The sequence below is a fragment of the Herpailurus yagouaroundi genome, unplaced genomic scaffold (genome assembly GCF_014898765.1).
Source record: "Herpailurus yagouaroundi ecotype Mexico unplaced genomic scaffold, PumYag 166, whole genome shotgun sequence".
Classification (NCBI taxonomy): Eukaryota; Metazoa; Chordata; class Mammalia; order Carnivora; family Felidae; genus Herpailurus; species Herpailurus yagouaroundi.
The window spans coordinates 2,747,454-2,766,190 of NW_024412407.1; the positions used below are offsets into that span (position 1 = coordinate 2,747,454).

General features: G+C 51.7%; 1 protein-coding gene across 1 annotated transcript; it reads left to right on the plus strand.

Moving 5' to 3' along the window:
* Positions 1-1,392: 1,392 nt before the first annotated feature.
* Positions 1,393-10,275, plus strand: KRT74 (keratin 74). Its single transcript, XM_040488038.1, has 9 exons — positions 1,393-1,979; positions 2,593-2,807; positions 3,251-3,311; positions 3,803-3,898; positions 4,370-4,534; positions 5,727-5,852; positions 7,320-7,540; positions 8,001-8,035; positions 8,976-10,275. The coding sequence occupies exons 1-9, from the start codon at positions 1,509-1,511 to the stop codon at positions 9,164-9,166; spliced, it is 1,581 nt and encodes a 526-aa protein (XP_040343972.1). The 5' UTR covers positions 1,393-1,508; the 3' UTR covers positions 9,167-10,275.
* The last annotated feature ends 8,462 nt before the right edge of the window (positions 10,276-18,737 follow it).

Sequence of the window (18,737 nt, forward strand, 5' to 3'; positions counted from 1 at the left end):
TATCGCTGCCACCATTGCTGCCACTACAAGTCATATGTCAGTCCCCTGGGAGCAGCTGCTGCGAACCAGCCCCCGCCCCCAAGAGTGCCGGCGGGGGGTACTAGCCCCGCCTTCTGGAGGTTCCTGAAATCTATGGTCAAAATTAGTGTGCTTCCCCCAGCATCACAGTGCTGTTCTGTCTGGAGCTCTGGCCCCAGATAAAGTTATTTACGGAGAATCCTCTTATTGGTCCGCAGCTCCTTGGTGGCTGGGTCAAGGGACTCATTCACAAACCAGCACCTGCAATATGGCTTAGAAAGCCACAAGAAACCACTTACATTATGCCCCCCCACCCCATGCCCTGGGGCGAGGCCCTGCTGGGGCGGTGGGGGATGGGAGGGTGGGGGGCTGGGGAGACAGGGTCCCTGGAGAAGGAGCTTCCGCAGTCCTGCATCAGGATAGCTACCAGATGCCTGTTTTTGAAGGAATTTCGTTAACATTTCACCCCACCAGGACTACCTGAACTAAGAAAGAGCTGCTCTCTCCCCTCCCTTAATTGAGTGGCTTCCTGAAATGATCAGGAAACTGACAGAACTGAAATGATCAGGAAACTGACAGAACAGTCCACCCCGAACTCAGGGACTCCTGCAGCTTGGTCCCTGGGTGTGGAGTGTTTCTCCAGGGATCACAGGGGTTGGGGAGACCCAGTATGGGGTGGACAACCTTATTCGGGAGCAAAAACGTGGCTGCAGGAACTGTCAGCTGCCTGAAAATGTTTTTACTGTTGAAAAGGCCACATCAAGGTCACCACCAACCACCACCCCCCGCAGGCCTCACCCACAGAAAGCCCCAGACAATACCCCTGCTGAGGGCCATGCAGACTCTGTGTGGTTGCTTCCATTATCTTCCTATGGTTCGTTCCGTTGCTGAACAGCTGGGGTCCCGACAGTGACCCAAAGAATGACTCCTGGAACTTCTGTTTTGGATCTAGATCTTTGAAGACACCATGTTCTTTCCAAGTCTCCTCTTCTCTGGCATGAACACTTCGGCTCCTCACTACCACCAACCCAATAATGGGAGATGGGTTCTCTTGGGAGGAAACCTTGGGTTTTCAGATGGGTCTTCTCTGGATAAAGCCAGGCATTGCCTTTGCTCCTCACTGATAGATAAACAAGACAGAGGAAGCCCTGGAAAAATAAAGCTAGGAGATCTCCGAAGGGGATAAGTTTCCTGCTCCCTAATTAAGAGCACAGATAAATGCCAGATTAGACCACTCCGGTCTGCAAGGACAGCATATTCCGCTTGCTATCAGAAATGCTTTGTTCCCACAAAGGGTTGGAGATCTCTATTCTACAAATTGCCCATGGCCCCTGGCCCTTTAGCACTAGGAAAGGAGATAGTGGAGAGACGCCCTTTTCCGGTGTCCTGGGCTCAACAGGATAAAAGGAGGCAGCACTCTGGGTGTCCCGTCAGAGTGTTCTCTATCCGTTGGTATTCTCTCCAGCTCTGTCAACTCCATCCTTCCCACCATGAGTCGCCAGCTGAACATCAAGCCTGGTGGTGACAAGGGTGGCTTCAGTGGGCGCTCAGCCGTGGTGCTGAGGAAGGCTGTGGGCAATATGGCTTCTTGCCGTGCCGCTGGCAAAGGACCTGGGGCTGGCTTCAGCAGTCGGAGCCTCTATAGTCTTGGAGGGAATCGGTGTATTTCCTTCAATACGGCTGGCGGTGGTGTTTGGACTGGAGGTTACAGCTTTGGGCCTGGCTCTGGATATGGAGGGGGCCGGGCGACTGGCTTTGCGGGCAGCATGTTTGGCAGTGTGGCCTCGGGGCCCGTGTGCCCATCCATGTGCCCACCCGGGGGCATCCACCAGGTCACCATCAACAAGAGCCTCCTGGCCCCCCTCAACGTGGAGCTGGACCCTGAGATCCAGAGAGTGCGCACCCAGGAGCGGGAGCAGATCAAAGCTCTGAACAACAAGTTCGCCTCCTTCATCGACAAGGTGGGTCTCACAGGAGGAGGACGAGACAGTCCAGTGAGATGGGAACAAATCCCTGTTGCCTGGGAGTAGACAGGGCACAGTGGATGGGAAGGTGGCAGCTGGGTGTCAGGAAGGGCTCCCTGATCATAACATCTTGTAAGCTAGGTAGCACAAGGAGATGAATGAATGTGCTGCTTTCTTGGGGGATTTTGCAAAGAAGGGTGGAGAATTGAGTGAAGCATAGCCCCACCTTGAGAAAGAAGCGCTGGGTTTCTGGAGGACAACTTGATGAATCTCCAGCTCTTTAAAGAAGACAAGGTAGGATCAGCACTATTGGGAGGGGAGGGCTCACAGTACAGAAGAAACCCTTGGTTGAGTCATCAGGGGGAGCATCTCCCAGGTGCTGAGTCAGGTGACGGAAGAAAGCTATGGAATTTCCTTCTTCCTCGAGATTTCAGGGATTGGTTTTGTCCAGACTGCTATGGAATGAGCACTTGTAAAGGTCTAGTTTGCATGGAATCAATCCCATGAGTGGAGAGTCAGCCCTTAAGCCAAACGACTTTAGAAAAATTCATATAACCTGGGAGTCAATGGCCCATGTCCATGCACACAATAGCCTCCATTGTGGTCCCAGGTGCGGTTCCTGGAGCAGCAGAACCAGGTGCTGGAGACCAAGTGGGAGCTGCTACAGCAGCTGGACCTGAACAGCTGCAGGAAGAACCTGGAGCCCATCCTTGAGGGCTACATCAGCAACCTGCGGAAGCAGCTGGAGATGCTGTCCGGGGACAGGGTGCGGCTGGACTCGGAGCTGCGGAATGTGCGGGACGTGGTGGAGGACTACAAGCAGAGGTGAGCACGGCCCACCAAGGTCATAGGTCGCATTCCCAGAGGCTTCTTGGCAAACCCAATCTCCGTGCCACTTTTTCGGTGGGGAGGGAGCAAGCACCAGGGCCAGGGGCTCACACCCCTCCCCTGGTTGTGGCACAACAGCTTGCTCTGTTGATAAGAACGTCCTATCCGGTTGATTGGAAGGAGTTCCATGCTCATTGATCCACCGACTGGTTCAGTGGCCAGTTTAGGGAGCCTAATGGACACTTGGATATTTTCCTAGGATCCAGAGAGTGGAATATAAATGAGGCAACTCAGGGACATAGTCCTGCCACTCCCAGCCTGTGCAACGCTAGGCGATCCAGCAGGGACTCTGCCCCCAAGCATCTGCCCGGACGGTGGGAAGGGAAGGTTACTTGGCCAGTGGGACTGAGGTCTCTGCTATCCTCTCTCCTTTCTCCCAGGTATGAGGTGGAGACTAATCAGCGCACAACAGCTGAGAATGAGTTTGTGGTGCTCAAGAAGGTAAGAAAGAGAAGAGCCTACGGACCTTGGTCTCTTGCACCCCCATCTGAACCGCCTCCACTCAGGACTCCAGCCCAGGCCTCCTCGGGAGGGGATTACGCCTAAATGGGGGCGGAGTCATTGTTCTAGCCTCTAGCAAGTTGGAGAGACAGGACACACACCCAGGGCATGGGCAGAGAGACAGACAGCAGAGAATTCTGGCCTGGGAGTCAGGAAACTCTGGTCCAGCTTGACCTTCCTGTGTGACTTGGGGAAACTCATTCTACCTCTCTGGGCATTGTTTTTCTCCAGTGTAACAAGCAACATTCCCCTTTCCCTATTTTCAGAGAGTAAGTGAGTATGAGAAAAAGCAATATTGAGTGATTGGATTCGACCATATGCTTCCATTTGCAGGCAAAAAAATAGGAAATCAGATGGCTCTGGGATCAGGGACAGGGAAAGCTGATGAGATGGGATGGTATTGACTGAATGTTCTGGGCCCCTCTTGGCAGGATGTGGATGCAGCCTACACGGTCAAGGTGGAGCTTCAGGCCAAAGTAGACTCTCTGGATAAAGACATCAAGTTCCTCAAGTGTTTGTATGACGCGGTGAGGACACTCCTACCCTTTCCCCACCCTGCCTCTTGCCAGCTGGAGGCTTCACTTGGCTCTTCCCTGGGATGCCAATTAGAAGGATTTAGAATAAATAGACTGAAGCCTGTTTTTATAGAAAGGTGCAAAACTCTGCACTGCGAGACCACGGAAGTGTAGGATCTTGGTCCCCAGAAGCCATATACATAAGAGACAATCCCACCTGGGCTATGATAGTGACCTTGTGTGCAGGCAGGAAAAAATGACCTTGGGAAGTTCTACTCAAGCACAGGTTCTTAACCCTGTGAATTACGGGAAATGCCGTCGACTGCCTGCTGCCCCTGTGGGGTATATCCTGCTGCTGTGAGCCTTCTCCCTCGGCTCCAACAGATCTGGAGCAGGCACTTCTTTCCACCACGTCAGCCCAGAAGACTAATAAGCAGCAGAGGGAGGCTGGGTGACACTGACTCTCCTCCTCTCTCAATTCAGGAGATGGCCCAGATCCAGACTCATGCCAGTGAGACCTCTGTTATCCTGTCCATGGACAACAACCGGGATCTGGACCTGGACAGCATCATCGCCAAGGTCCGAGCTCAGTATGAGGAGATCGCCCTGAAGAGCAAGGCAGAGGCTGAGGCCCTGTACCAGAGCAAGGTGGGCACCAGGGGGATCGCTGTCCTCCACCAGCCTCTCCTCTCCTGGGAAGGGACACCTCCACCAGTGAATTCAAGAGCCATCTTTGTAGATGTGCTGAAAGAAAGAATGGTTACGACCAATGCTTTAACCACATCCTACTCGAAAAGAATTCTTAGTAGAGACTATTATCCAAGGCAAAACATAAAATTGGTGTGGATGGGCATATTCAACGGAGAGGGACAGGCAATCCATTGACGGAAGAAAGAGAGGTGTTCCTGCTGTAAAACAAATGTGTTTCCAGGGATTATGGCATGTCATTATGGTGCAGAAGAGTAACAAATATGGGGGAGAGTAACTAGGGAAGACCCAAGGTGGGGTGGGGAGGGAAGAGGAAGCCCCGAGCTCTTTCCTAATCAGTGTGGGGAGACTTCCAAGATGAGGAAGTGAAAGTCTAGGCACCTTCTGGGCAATGGCAATTGTGTTTGGAGGAGACTCTACCTGGGTGCTCTTCAGGGCTTCACACCTGCCGTGCTCTGGCCCCCCTTTTCATGTTTGTTAAATCCCACTAACAGCAAAGATCACAGATTCCTCGTCCCCTGTCCATGGATATGTCATCCCCTCTTCTCTGGAGGACTGGGCAAGGGGAGAGGGGCAGATATGAGCTACGAGCCCCGAGCCAACAATCCCGCCATCTTAAGGGTACACACGGCGGTCAGTTTCCTGGCTCTCCACTTGTCACTGAGAAAGGGCTATGGGAGAATTTATGTTCTGTGGGGACAGGGACTTCACCTATCCTGCTCACTGCTGTGTCCTCCAGTACCTGGAGCAGAGCCTGGCCTATGCAGATGCTTCTGTAAAGAGGTGCTAAACAAGCTGAAAGCACTTCTTATATTTTGAAAGTGCTTAATAAATGTGACTTACGTCTTTCTTTCATCCAGCTGAGGAAAGAGCACACGCAGAGCAAGGAGAAAGGATGAACCCAGCACAAGGGCTCTGCTTAGAGAAGGGGGTGGACTTCTGGGCCGGAACCACCACAAAACCCCTGGAAGGGTGCCCAGGCCCCCGCTCTATCACTTCCTGCTCTGGAACCACCTCCCCTGGTTGGTCCCAGCCATGGGATTGTTTGCTCAGGACCCTTCCCCTACTTCAAGTTGGGGGACAGGGGATGCAGTCCTGTCTCATAACCAACTTTCTATCTCTGGGAAACCAGATCCAAGAGCTGCAGCTGGCAGCCGGCCGGCACGGTGATGACCTCAAACACACCAAGAACGAGATGTCAGAGCTGAACCGGCTCATCCAGAGGATCCGGTGTGAGATTGCCAGTGTGAAGAAGCAGGTGGGCAGCAACTTCACAAAGATTGTCAAGTTCTTGGTGAAGTTCAATTTCATCCCCTGCGATGGAGAAACTGGAGCCCACCCTTTTGCACAAAGCAAATCTCCCAACCTGGGCGTGGGAGCCCCTCAGCCACCCACTGTCCCTGTTTCCCGCCTGCCTCTGTACCCCTGTGGTCAGAGCTGGCACTGTGCTCAGGATTGGGAAATGCCTTGAGCTTACCTCGTCTGACTCCCAGTTCATAGGTAAGGAAGATGAGCTGGAGAGGGAAAGTGACTTGCCCAAGGTCTCCAGCCGGTCATCAACAGAGCCAACATTAGAAATCAGGTTTCCTCTTTCTTTTGTCCCTCTTTCTCAGACCTTTTCTGTGTGAAACAAACCTGCTGAACAACCCTTCAGATGTGCCCTCTGGCGGCAGCTCCCACACCTCCTCCTCCTCCCAATGGACACTCAACACATGTGGGATGCGTGGGGAATGCATCCCGGGCCCCTCCATGGCCACGTTAAGTTCCTGCCCTCCCGGGTGGGGCGTAGTCCTGGTGACGGAGGGAGGACCACAGCAGATGAAGCCCTCCTGGGTGGCCCTGCCCTGTACCACGTGGGATGTCCACTTCAGCTGGGGGATCCTGTCTCACCTGGAAGCAGCAAGGCTTAAACACCATGGCAGTGGGGAGCTGATTTTAAGGTGGCGGGGAATCCTTCCTGTCCTGGTTCTCCCCAAAGAACCAGGTCAACTCTGCCAGTGACAGAGTCACCAAACTGAGAGATCAGAGCCTACTCTCCTCCTTGAGGCCTCTACTCCAGGCGATGTGGGGGAGCCCGGGGACAGCTTTCCTCCCCATCAGTACATGAGATCACAGTGCTGCTAGGTGTTTGTCAGAATCTAGTTTCTGAGGTTGTAGTTGTGATTTCAGACCTTTAGACCTCCTGCTCTAAGGGAAGCCTCCTTCACCCAATTCAGGCCGCCAAGGGGGGAGCACTGAGCCAGACTCCCTGCAGAGTGCTGGATTGGTCCAGAAATGCTTGCTCTTGGTGCTAACAGGTAGCAAGGGTCCTGACTGGGAGCTGTCCTGCAGGCAGGAATCTGGCTACAGTGGCACCTTGGCATGCTGTCTGCTCCTTAGAGGCGTTCTGGCTGGGGTCTCAGCGTGATTCTCTTGGACCTGGTGTCCTTTGAGTTTATAGCCACTGGTGGCCTCCAACCCCAGGGACTGGACAACTTTGCGAACATCAAAGTTTTCTTCCTATACTCATGACATGTAACTGCTTCAATAGCTTCTCACACCAATTCCTGTAAATATCCATCTGCGACAGAAAATAGAGGAGACCCAGGGTCGAGTGCTGGCTCTGCAGCTCTTAATTGCTGTCACCTCGGGCCTCATCTGTAAAGAATGGGGGTTGTGCTACCTAACCCAGAAGATCTAAAAACTCTCTTGCATTCTGATGATCTCCCTGGTCTTTGGCTTTCAGTGTGCCAACCTGGAGACGGCCATCGCCGATGCCGAGCAGCGGGGCGACAGTGCCCTGAAGGATGCCCGGGCCAAGCTGGACGAGCTAGAGGCCGCCCTGCACCAGGCCAAGGAGGAGCTGGCCCGGATGCTGCGGGAGTACCAGGAACTCATGAGCCTGAAGCTGGCCCTGGACATGGAGATCGCCACCTACCGCAAGCTGCTGGAGGGCGAGGAGTGCAGGTTGGGGGGTGGGGTGGGCGGGGGGAAGCAGGGGAGAAGGGGCTGTGGGTGGCTCGCTGCTAGGCTGGGGACATTTGGGAAGTGGAAGATGAACAACATGAGCACAAGGTGGTGGTTTGACTGGGGAGCTCAGCTTCCCTTCCTTCCTGTGATGGAGGTCAAACATGAAGCAAATAGCATGAGGGGTGCTCTGAAAATACCAGGTGGGGTCACACAGAAACCCCAGATTGGGTTTCATCACTAGCTTTGCCACGCACAAGCTCTGCAGTCCTGGTAAATCATTGAGCGTCTCTGCATCTTTATGTTCTTACCTGTAAAATGAGATTATAATCCCCATCTCGAGGATTGTTTTAAGGATGAATGAAAATAATCTACGGGTTAAAGCAGGTGCTCATCAAGGTTTAGCTGAATGTAGACACTTCCTTGAGGTTTTATCCTTCTCTAACTTTCTGTCTTACAGGATGTCTGGTGAGAATCCATCGTCTGTGAGCATCTGTAAGTGTCCCTGAGAGATGGGTTGGGTGGGGACTCTGGCTGGATGGGAAAGCTGTGGACACGAGGATAGGGCGATGCCACCTCCTTTAGTGGTTCTGCCCCACCCCCAGTCTGGGAATTTCTGCAACTGTCTTTTGAAGCTTCTCTGGCTTCAAAGGAAACCTATTTCCCTTTGTCCCATGGAAACAGTGACTGAAGTCATGCCTACCCCATTTCCTTCCTGTCTCTTCCCAGGGCATTGTCATCCAGAGAGAGGGTTAACAATGTGCACACGGGCAGGGATGCCTGGGTGTCTCTGTTGGTTAAGCAGCTGACTCATGTCATGATCTCACGGTTTGTGAGTTCGAGCCGTACGTTGGGCTCTGCACTGACAGTGTGGAGCCTTCTTGGGATTCTCTCTCTCTCTCTTTCTCTCTCTCTCTCAAAAATAAATAAAATAAACTTTGTTTTATTTTTTTTTTTAATTTTTTTAACGTTTATTCATTTTTGAGACAGAGAGAGACAGAGCATGAATGGGGGAAGGTCAGAGAGAGAGGGAGACACAGAATCTGAAACAGGCTCCAGGCTCTGAGCTGTCAGCACAGAGCCCGACGCGGGGCTTGAACTCACGGACTGCGAGATCATGACCTGAGCCGAAGTCGGACGCCCAACCGACTGAGCCACCCAGGCGCCCCAAATTAAATAAACTTTAAATAACAAGTTAAAAAAAAAAAAAAAGAATGTACACTGGGCGCCAAACAGTCCAAGAATCTCCAGGAGGACAGGGACCGTGTCTGTGCTGTGTGATCCTCGCCTCACGCGGAGCCTGGCACATCGCAGGGTGTCTGTGGGTCTTTGTGATGTTTCCAGGCTGCTGAAGGTTGCTGGGGGTTGAGGGGGGATGGCTTCTTCGCTGACTGACCCTCACTGCCCTTCTCTGTTCTCGGCCCTTCCTCCTCAGCTGTCATCAGCAGCGGTGGAAACAGTTACTACCACCCCAGCACCTCTGGCAGTGCTGACACGGGGCCCAGTGGCCTGGCGGGCAGCTCCAGCAGCACTTGGGCCGGACAGTCCAGGGCCAAAGGGGCACGAGTGGGAGACCTCAAGGATGCCCGGGGCAAGAGCGCCCCCTCCAGGAAAGCTACCCGATAAACTCCCGGCACCGGGGAGAAGAGAGATCCTGGCCACCGCCCTACCTGGAGTTGTCTGCTGTCCCCCACCCTCCACCCCCGAGTCCCGGGACTGTCTGTAGTGCGCTCGGCCACCCGTGCCGTGCCTCCCCTGACTGTCCTGTTTCCTCGGGTACCGCGTGGACTCTGACTTCTTGTTTCCCCTTACTGCCTTCAGGAGGCTTTGGGGCACAGGCTCCAATTACCTTCTTGGCCCTGGGAAGCTCTGGTCCTCCCCAGAAGAAGAGGGGAGGGGGGTGGCGGAGCGGGAGGGGAGGGGGGAATAGTCTTGCTGTGTGCTGAGGCTGAGGCTCATTCCACGTGCACCCAGGAGGCAAGCGGTCAGCCAGCCCTTGCCTGTCCCCTCAGAAAGGTCTTTGCCGAATGGCTCCATTATTTAGGAGAAAAGGTGTCCTCTCTCAGACCACCAGCTGTATCTGTCTCTACAAAGCCAAGTGACAGAGAACGTAGGGATCTCCTGCCACCTTGGGTCACCCACCACTCCTCCCTTACTGGTAATAGCTACAACCATATGCTAAGCACCTGCTACGTGCCAGGCTCCCCGCATGTCTGTCTTTCTTACCCAGCCTGCTGGGTGGATGCAACCAGCATCCTCAGGACAGAGGAGAAGCCCCATCCTCTGAGAGGCTGTAGAATCTGTCCCTGTGACCCACGAAGTACCAGGGCCACGAGTCAAGCCCAGGTCTGGCTGACTCCAGGGTCTATATACTTTCCCTGGCATATCACTGCCTCTTTCACAAAGGGAGTTTTTTTGAACCCATGGTTCTTTTGATGAGGGCAGCATGATTATGTTGCCTTTGTGTTGAGGACTGTGGGTGTGTGACTTATCTTGAGTGCTCTCTCTGGGGCTGTATCCTGCTGTGCTTGTGATTCTCAATTCTTGTTGCTATGAGCTGTGCTTGGTGGGGGGAGCTTGATCTATCTCTGATGGTACTGCCCAGGCCAGAAGTCATGGCTCTTGATGTAAATATTCCTAAAAATGGTCACACCCAGTCCCTTCTTTGCTTGACTTAAGAACTCTGGATTCCGGCTGTACAGTCAATAAACTGCCCTTGAGTAATATCAGAGGTACACTCTTGTCAGTGTGTCAATCTCACCAAATTGCCCACCCCCTAATGATAATGGGCCCCGCCCCACCCACATGCACCAGCCTTTAGAAAGTCAGGAGGCAGATCAGAGCAAGCTGCTCTGGAGGTCATCGCAGGCTGATGGGACAGATGGACATAGATGCAAATCATGTCCTCGTACAAATCAGGGAATGGCAGTCCCATGCAACAGTGCTGAGAAGAGACCAGGATGTAGAAGCTAAGCAAAGAAGGCTTCCTGGAGGAGGAGGAAAGTTTAATCAAATAACTAGAAAGATAGGCACATAGATTCCTGGAGAGAGAACTTAAAGCACACCACACGATAGCTTTTGTGTGCTTATTTTGGTGGGGAGTGGGAGGTCTTAGATTTTCCAAAGTGAGCAGTGGGGCTGGGTGGGGTTCCGAGTCCCTCAGCTTTGGCCTGCAGAATTCAGCCCTCTGGTTGGCTTTCTGATCCATCTGGTATCATAAATGTGCCTGAGATGTTTGCCCCTCCAGCCCTCAGGGTAACAGGGGCAGGCCTTGCGAGGGCGGGTCCTCTCGTCCCAAGCTGCCGCCTCCATTGACCTCACTGTGCCTTTCATGTATTAAGGAAGTCCCCTTCTGTGTGTGCCAGGATGCAATAAACCTTGGGAAGCACAAGAGCCCAAGAGTCTGGTGGGCTTTCTGCCCAAATGCCTCTCTCTGATGTCACCGCTGTTGTCACTGTGGGTACTAGAAATAGTGCCCTGGGAGTTATGGGGGTTCTGTTCGGGCTCAGCCACTAACCATCACCTGTTGCACTCAGACCAGCTGATAAAAGCTGTGGACCATCCCCCCTGAAAAATGGTACAGAAATGTGTCTGCATGTTCAGAGGTTTGCAAACCCACAAAGCCCATCCACGGACTCTGTGGGTCATGAACCCCTAAAGCCCTTCCCAGCACTGATGCTCTGCCTTTCTTCAAAGACCAAATTCCCAGTGACCCAGTAAGAGAGGCTGTGGGGAGGGGAGGGGTGGATGGGATCTGTAACATGAAACAGCCTTTAGAGGAACCCATGAGCCATTCATAGGGGTTACCTCCTCTAGGGCCACAGTGCAGCTATACCGCTGACCATGGAGTGGTAAGGCCTGGGTGCTGTGCCCAGTCCTGGGTGCACAGTGATGTGGTTTTGAGGGACTGAGGCAATGTGTCCTGTGCTGGGGTGTTGAGGAGAGCAGAGGGGCAGCTCCTTTGGTTGCAGTTTATCCACCTGAGAAATGGACAGATTCTTTGTTATCTGGGGCTGACTTAAGATCCTGAGAAGTGCACAGGGGTGACTGTGCTGTTGCTTTGGGACTCAATTTGGAGATCTCTGTGAAGCCCGAGAAGGAGAAATCGTAGAGGTAGGACCAGTGGTGACTGACTTCAATTCTGTAGGTCTGACTTCAGCACACAGGACAAAGAGACCAGAAGAAACAGGTGTGCATGGAACTTTTGGTTGGAGAGCAGCCCCGGGGAATGAGGGAGTGTCCACACTGTTTGGGAGGGTAAGCATCTGGTTTACTTGCTCTGTGTAGACCTCCAATGAAGATGTATTTAGGAGCTGAATCATCTATCCAGGTGATGCTCGTACTCAGCTTCTGTGCATAGACTGTCATTTGCACCTTTCATTACCTGGACAACTCTTAATGCTCCTTTGAGATTCCATTCAGGTACCCACTCCTTCTGGAAACTTCCACGAATCCCTAGGCTGGGCTGAGTGCCTATTTTCTAGGATCTTGCAGTGCCCATTGCTTACTCCAACATGACATTTCCACACGTGATTGAGATGTTCTCTCTGTGTGACTGATTCCATCAAGGCCAGACTTGGGGGCTTCAAGGGCAAGGACTGCCTTATTCTTTTCCGGGTTTTACACTTAAGGGAGCTTTACCTAACAGAGGCACCTAGGAGATAATGCTCCTAGGATCTTTTTACCTAGCACAAATGCGTTCAAAAGATTTGGGGGAGTAAAACCCATGCATTTATGACCATTTTGACAAGGATGCCAATGCCATGCCTAGACATACTGGGACAATTGGCTAGCCACATGTAAAAGAATGAAGTTGGACGCCCACTTCTCATCATATACAAAAATTACATCAAATGGATCAACAAGCTAAATATAGGAGCTAAACCCATAAATCTCTTAGAAGAAACATAAGAATAAATCTTCATGACTTTGGATTTGGTAAAGGATTCTTAGATATGACATCAAAGCACAAGCACCTAAAGAAAAAATAGATGAGGTTGGACTGCATCAAAATTTAAAACTTCTGTACATGAAGCAACACTATCAAGACAGTGAAAAGAAAACCCACAGAATAAGGGAAGATCTTTGTAAATCAAACATCTGCTAAAGATTTAGTATTCAGGACATATAAGGAACTCGTAGCACTTAACAGCAAAGGACAAACAACCCAACCAAAAATTGAGCAAAGGACTTTAATGGACTTCTTTCTTCCAAGATCTACAAATGGCCAAAGAGCACATAAAAGGGTGCTCGACACAATTAGTCATCAGGGAAATGCAAATCCAAACCATAGTGAAGTACCATTTCACACCCACTGGGGATGGCTGTAATAAAAAAAATAATAATGGAAAATAAAAAGTGTTGGCAAGCATGAGGAGACATTGGAACCTTTGTACATGGCTGGTGGGAATGTAAAATGGTTCGTCATTGTGGGAAACAACTGGGCAGTTCCTCATAGAGTTAAATGTAGGGTTGTCATATGAGCAATTCTACTCCTTGGTATGTATATCCTAAAGAATTGAAAACAGGCGTTTAAGCAAATTCATGTACATGCATGTTTATCACAGCACTGTTCGCAATAACTAAAGGCAGAAACACATTGCTGTGGTCTGAGTGTTTGTGTGTCCCCCAAATTCACATGTTGAAATCCTAACCCCCAAAGACGGTGATGTTAGGAGATGGGGGGTTAAGAGATGGGGGGAGGTTAGGAGATGTTAGGTTATGAGGGGGGAGCCCTCGTGAGTGGGATCAGTGTTCTAATAAGACACCCCACAGAGCTCCCTAGCCCCTCTACAATAGGAGGACATAGTGAGAAGTAGGTGGCTATGAACCAGAAAGAGGGTCTCTTCCACAATGTGACCATACTGGTGCCTTGACCTTGGACTTCCCAGCTTCCAGAATTGTGAGAAATAAATTTCTGTTGTTTATAAGGTGCCAGTCTGTGGTGTTTGTTATAGTTGTTATAGCAGCCTAGAAGGGTAAGACATAGCCCAAATGTCCAACAATGAGCGAATAGATTAAAAAAAATTGTGGTATATCCTTTGCAATGGGATGTCATTCAGGCATAAACAGGAATGAAGTACTGATACGTGCTACAATATGGACGAATCTTGAAAACACGGTGCTAAGTGAAGGAAGGCAGACATGAAAGGTCACACATTGTCTGATTCCACTCATACAAAGTGTCCAGAATAGGTAAATCCATAGAGACTTGGTGGTTGCAGGGGCTGGGGGAGGGGCAGAGCCTGCCAGGGGGTACTGCATTTCCCTTTGGGGTGATGAAATGTATGGACCTAGACAGAGTGATGGTTGCACCAGAGTGATGGTGCATATACTAAATGCCACTGAATCGTTCACTTTAAAATGGTTACTTTTATGTTATGGGACTCTCACGCAAATAAAAAGTAAAATTTGGGGGTGGAGGGAAGCAAGAAAAAGACCAAAGAGACCATGTCCTTGGACTTTGCTCCCAGCCTTTCCCACCATATGGCAAATAGCAACCTGTGATAAAGATGGGGGAGCAGTCGGGCCCAGTAGGGGGACAGAGATAACTAACCCTCCATTTGATTGGTCAAGGACAAGTCCAGGGGATTTGCCAGCCTGTCTTCCTCTGTCCCCAGTATGTGGCCAATGCCTGGCCCAGAGCGGTTGCTAAGAAGACGGCAGTCAGTGTGTGTGCTCTGCCTCCTGGAGCCACAGCTGCTCTCTCCGACCTCTCCTCCCTGTGCCTTTTCCCTCTGCCTGGAACCCTCCTGTTTTCTCCTCTTCACAAACCTTCTCCCTCTCTTCCAAACTTGGTATCATGTGCGGCTCTCACTGATTCGTCCATGTGCTTTGGCAGAGAAGCTCTCGGTGAAATGGATGCTCTGTGACCTTGAGACGTCACCTTGTCCATCCTACTGCGGGCGCGCGGCCCCCCCCCCCAGGAAGAGATGTTGTTTCAGGCCCAACTAACCAGAACCTCTCCTACTTTTGTGGTTTCAGGGATGTTGAAAGAATGAATGAGTTTGATTCCCTCAAATGGTCACCAGCTGGGAGTCACCATGCTGCCCCTCATGGCTATTATTGAAAACGAACATAATGAAAATGGGACGCTGACCTGTGTGCCACCAATGGAGAGGAACAGAGAGCTAGTCCAACAGGGGCCCCTTGTCATCAGAAACCAGTGTATACATGCACAGACACATGCTCATTGGCCCACAGACCCATGTCTTCAGAAGATACCCAAAATATGTAACAGCCGGTACAGTCAGGCACTAGCCCATCACAGTGGATGTCAGCCACACACCACTGGGACAGCCAGGCCACTCCCTGCTGGCTGGCCACCCATTCTGCCCATGTCCATGCTCACGACCACTCACGTACAGATGTGCACCTACACGCGTCCTCCCACATGGGCTGGGAGAACATGACATCAGGGAAAAGCCGATATATGTGAGAAACACGTAGCTACCTCACAAGCACCCCCCGCCACCTACCTTCGCCTGAGTCCTGACACTACATTAATGTTCTTCGGAAGAGCAAAGAAGGCTGAGAAGGAGAGCAGGAGTCAGATACAGCAGGCTGGACTGTCTGTGCAGGAAGAAGAACAGGAGAAAATCCTTTTTTCACACTGAGGTTGAGATGACAGAGGGACAGCAGGGACCAGGAACTGGAACTTGAGGGGAGGCTGGAGCTGGCCCTGCGCACCTGGAATAGGACAGGCACTTGTACACAGGAAAGCCAGCACAGCGTAGGGGCTAAGAAGAGTGCAGATGGCCACCAGACTGTCCGGATTGGACCCTGGCTCTGCTACTTACGAGCTTAACTTCCTTGTGCCTCAATATCTTCATCTGTAAAATGGGTTGATAATAGTGCCCACCTCACACGCTGCTGTGAGGACTAAATGAGCTACCACACACGGACGGCTTAGAGCGGTGCCTGGCAGAGGTCACAGTGTGTGTTAGCTGTTATTAGTAGGATCAGTACCATCATTATCGTTGTTATTTACAAGGTGTCTCCCATCCACCTCTGGGAGCAGGTGGAGCACATAGGAGCATCCCCCTTTTTAGAGATGTGGAAACAGAGGCTTAGGAAGTTGGGAGACCTTCCCAAGGTCACCTGGCGGGACCAGGACCTCGTTCCTCACACTCCCAAATCCACACACTTCGTCAGAGGCTTCAGTGGGGCTGGAGGAAGGAGATGGCCAGCAAAGCTCAAGGGAGATGCTCCTGGCCACAGAGCTGGACGAGGAGGACGCCTCTCTGGCAGTCACACCACACAGTGGGAGTGGAGCTGAGTGCCTGGCAGGACAGCCCTTTATACCCCAGCTCCTCTGGGGTGAGCTCACCTTTGGCCTCGCCAACTGCAAACCTGCTGAACAGCTGTCCTGCCCCCATATGAGTGGCTCTGATTGCGGCCAAGTCCCCCAGGGATTGCGCTCCATCCAGCCACCTTGGGCCTGAGTGCCGCACCTGCTTGAAACTGCGGGGAGCACAAGGGTTCGAGGGGGACCTGTGGGGGGCCCACAGACCGCACGCTCACTTCCTGAGTCCATCTGCTGAGGAGGGCTGGCAGGATCGGAGCTGATGTCATCCAAACAACCCAGCTCATTCTCTCTAATTTTGGACACAATTATTTTCTCCGAGAACCCTGCCCCTCTCAATGCCTCCAGCCTCTCCCCACCCCCACTTTTCCTACCCACCCAGTAGTTCCATTCTGCTTCCTCAAACTGTATTGCTCAGGGTCTACCTGGCTCAAGAGCCTTCAATGCCTCCCTATTACATACACAGCTTGGGATCTAGGGGCCATCACCCATATTCGCCCTTTGCTAGTGCTTGCTCCAGCTGGAGGGCCCTTTCCTTACAAATGCCCTTCCTGGGCTGCTTTTGCCATTCCCCATCGCCAGCCCACCCAAACCTTTTTCCCTCAACAGACTAGAACCCAAACCCCCTCCTCCAGGCAGCCCTTGTGGATTCAGTGTCCCCAGGGCTCGCCTCCCCTCTGTGTTTTTCCTTTTTCCTTCAATCTCTAGTACCCTCTTGGACTGTACTTGATTTTCCCTTCTCCCTCTGACGCTTTCTCTGGAGGTTTATCAGACCCCAGAAGGGAGCCAATGGGTCTTGACTGGGGCCAAGAGATCACAACGAGCGTGTCACACTGATCATCACAAAAAGCTGTGTAAATTCTTTGTGTAAATGAAGTAACCTGTTTGGGCTATAAAACCGTACAGATGTAATTTATTTAACAGGCAATTAAAAATTTCCTTGAATGTTTAAGGAAAGCTAGATGTTCCTGGTAACGTGGGGGTTTGATTCTCTGATCTGAGACACTTCCCGACTGTTTCACAGATGAGTAAAACTGAGGCTCAGAGATGTCCATGCCTGTCTCGGAATATAATTTCCAGCTAGAAAACTCAGTGATCCTGGTACCTTGAAGAGTGTGAGGGCAAGGTGCAGTTGGGACACACGATGTGGGAAATTGTAGCCTGTCTCTCCTGCCAACCCCAAGGCCTCCCAAAGCAGGGGGCTCTGCCCCATCCAGGCCCTAAGTCTCCCCAGGTCTTAATTAAGCCTAGGGCAGGGCCTTCATAACCTTGCTGAACTGTGGCTCTATCCTGGTTTCCTTCTGTCCCTCCCTTTTTCCTCCAGCAAAAACACATGCACTCCAGGAGCCCTACCTGGGCCCACCCTTCCTGTGGGTGGCCCCGAACTCTCCTCCTTCCTCTCCTATCATCATCCTCATCAACAACATTGGGTGTTCCATTCCTGATGGCTAGTATCTGATTAACTAATTCATGCTAAAGTGTTAATGACTTGTTAATAGCTTGATGAGATGCTTTTCCCAGGGACACCTGCATTTGGATGGATCCAGAAACGAAGTGCTTTGAGGACAGGATACTTTGTATTGCCCCCCACTCAGCACCTGGTAGGTGTTCAGTAAATATCTGATAAGTGGATCAATAGCAATAAATGTAATGTTTGAAAAGTGCTTCTTACTGAGTCTGGTACTTGGCAAGTGCTCGGTAGACAGTGACTACAACTACTACTATTATTATTAATTATTATTATTATTTCTAGTGGCGAGTTTCCCATGATCAGGAATGGTCTGAGTGGACTGATTCCTCGAGCCTAGGATCTCTGGGGACAGCAGCCCCTTCTTGTCCTCCAACAGCAGATGACACTATATGGAGATGTACTGATCCAAACATCCTCTCCCAGAGGAGAGGAAGGAGGAGAGAGGGCAGAACAGGAGAGGACAGGTCGATTCCTAACTTCTACTTTACTCTGTAGAAGAGTGAAGTACTTGAGAACTTGAGTACTTGGTACTTGAGAACATCGACTGAACACTGAATAACTAGCAGGCATATACGGAGTGCTTCCCATGGGACCGTCACAGCTACCCCATCAGGAGTTTATTATCCCACTTGTGTTGGGGAAGCTGAGGCTTGGAGAGGTTAAGCGCTGCTGGGTGGTGAGTGGGATCCAGACCCCTGGCGCCAGCTCCTGGTCTGGGCTCCTACCTGGTGGCATTCTAGGTGGATTCAAGCCCAGGAGCTCCCTGAAGATGCACCATCCATGCTGTTTGGTTAATTCTCCAACAACTGTCAGTCTTCTGGTGGTTAGGAAGGGATGCCCAGAGGCTGGTCTTGGGTCCTGAGGAGAGGTACAGGGGGAGGGGTCAAGTGGGAGACATGGGACACTCACCCGGGCCCTGGGCCCGCAGGGAGCACAGCAGTACAGGTGTCAATGGACAGAGGGGTCCAGCACACAGAGGAGGAGATGGGGTTGAACCAGGGTTTTACGCAGGATTTTGAAAGAGCAGAGGATATGGATGGGGAGAAAGGTGTTCCAGGCTGGTTAGGGATAGTGTGGCAGAACTGCAGAAGCACTTGAAGGTGAGGCCTGTTGGGGAGATGTCCTTGGCTGAAGCAGTGAACATCAAGGACAGGGAGAGAGGACAAGGCAGGGCAGCAGCTGCAGGGACATTGAAGGTTGGATTGGTGAGCTGCCATGCATGTCACAGAAACACACAGCCAGCCATCGAGGGGACATCGTGTTAGGACAGGTTCCAAGAGCTGGGAAAGGCCTTTAATGTTAGACCACAAGCCCCCATGCCCCCTACACTGGGCACATGCCTGGCACACAGAAGCTCTCAATAGAGGTTTACCGAAGGGAGCAAAGGAAGGATAGGGGAGGGCGGGAGGAGTAGCTAGGTG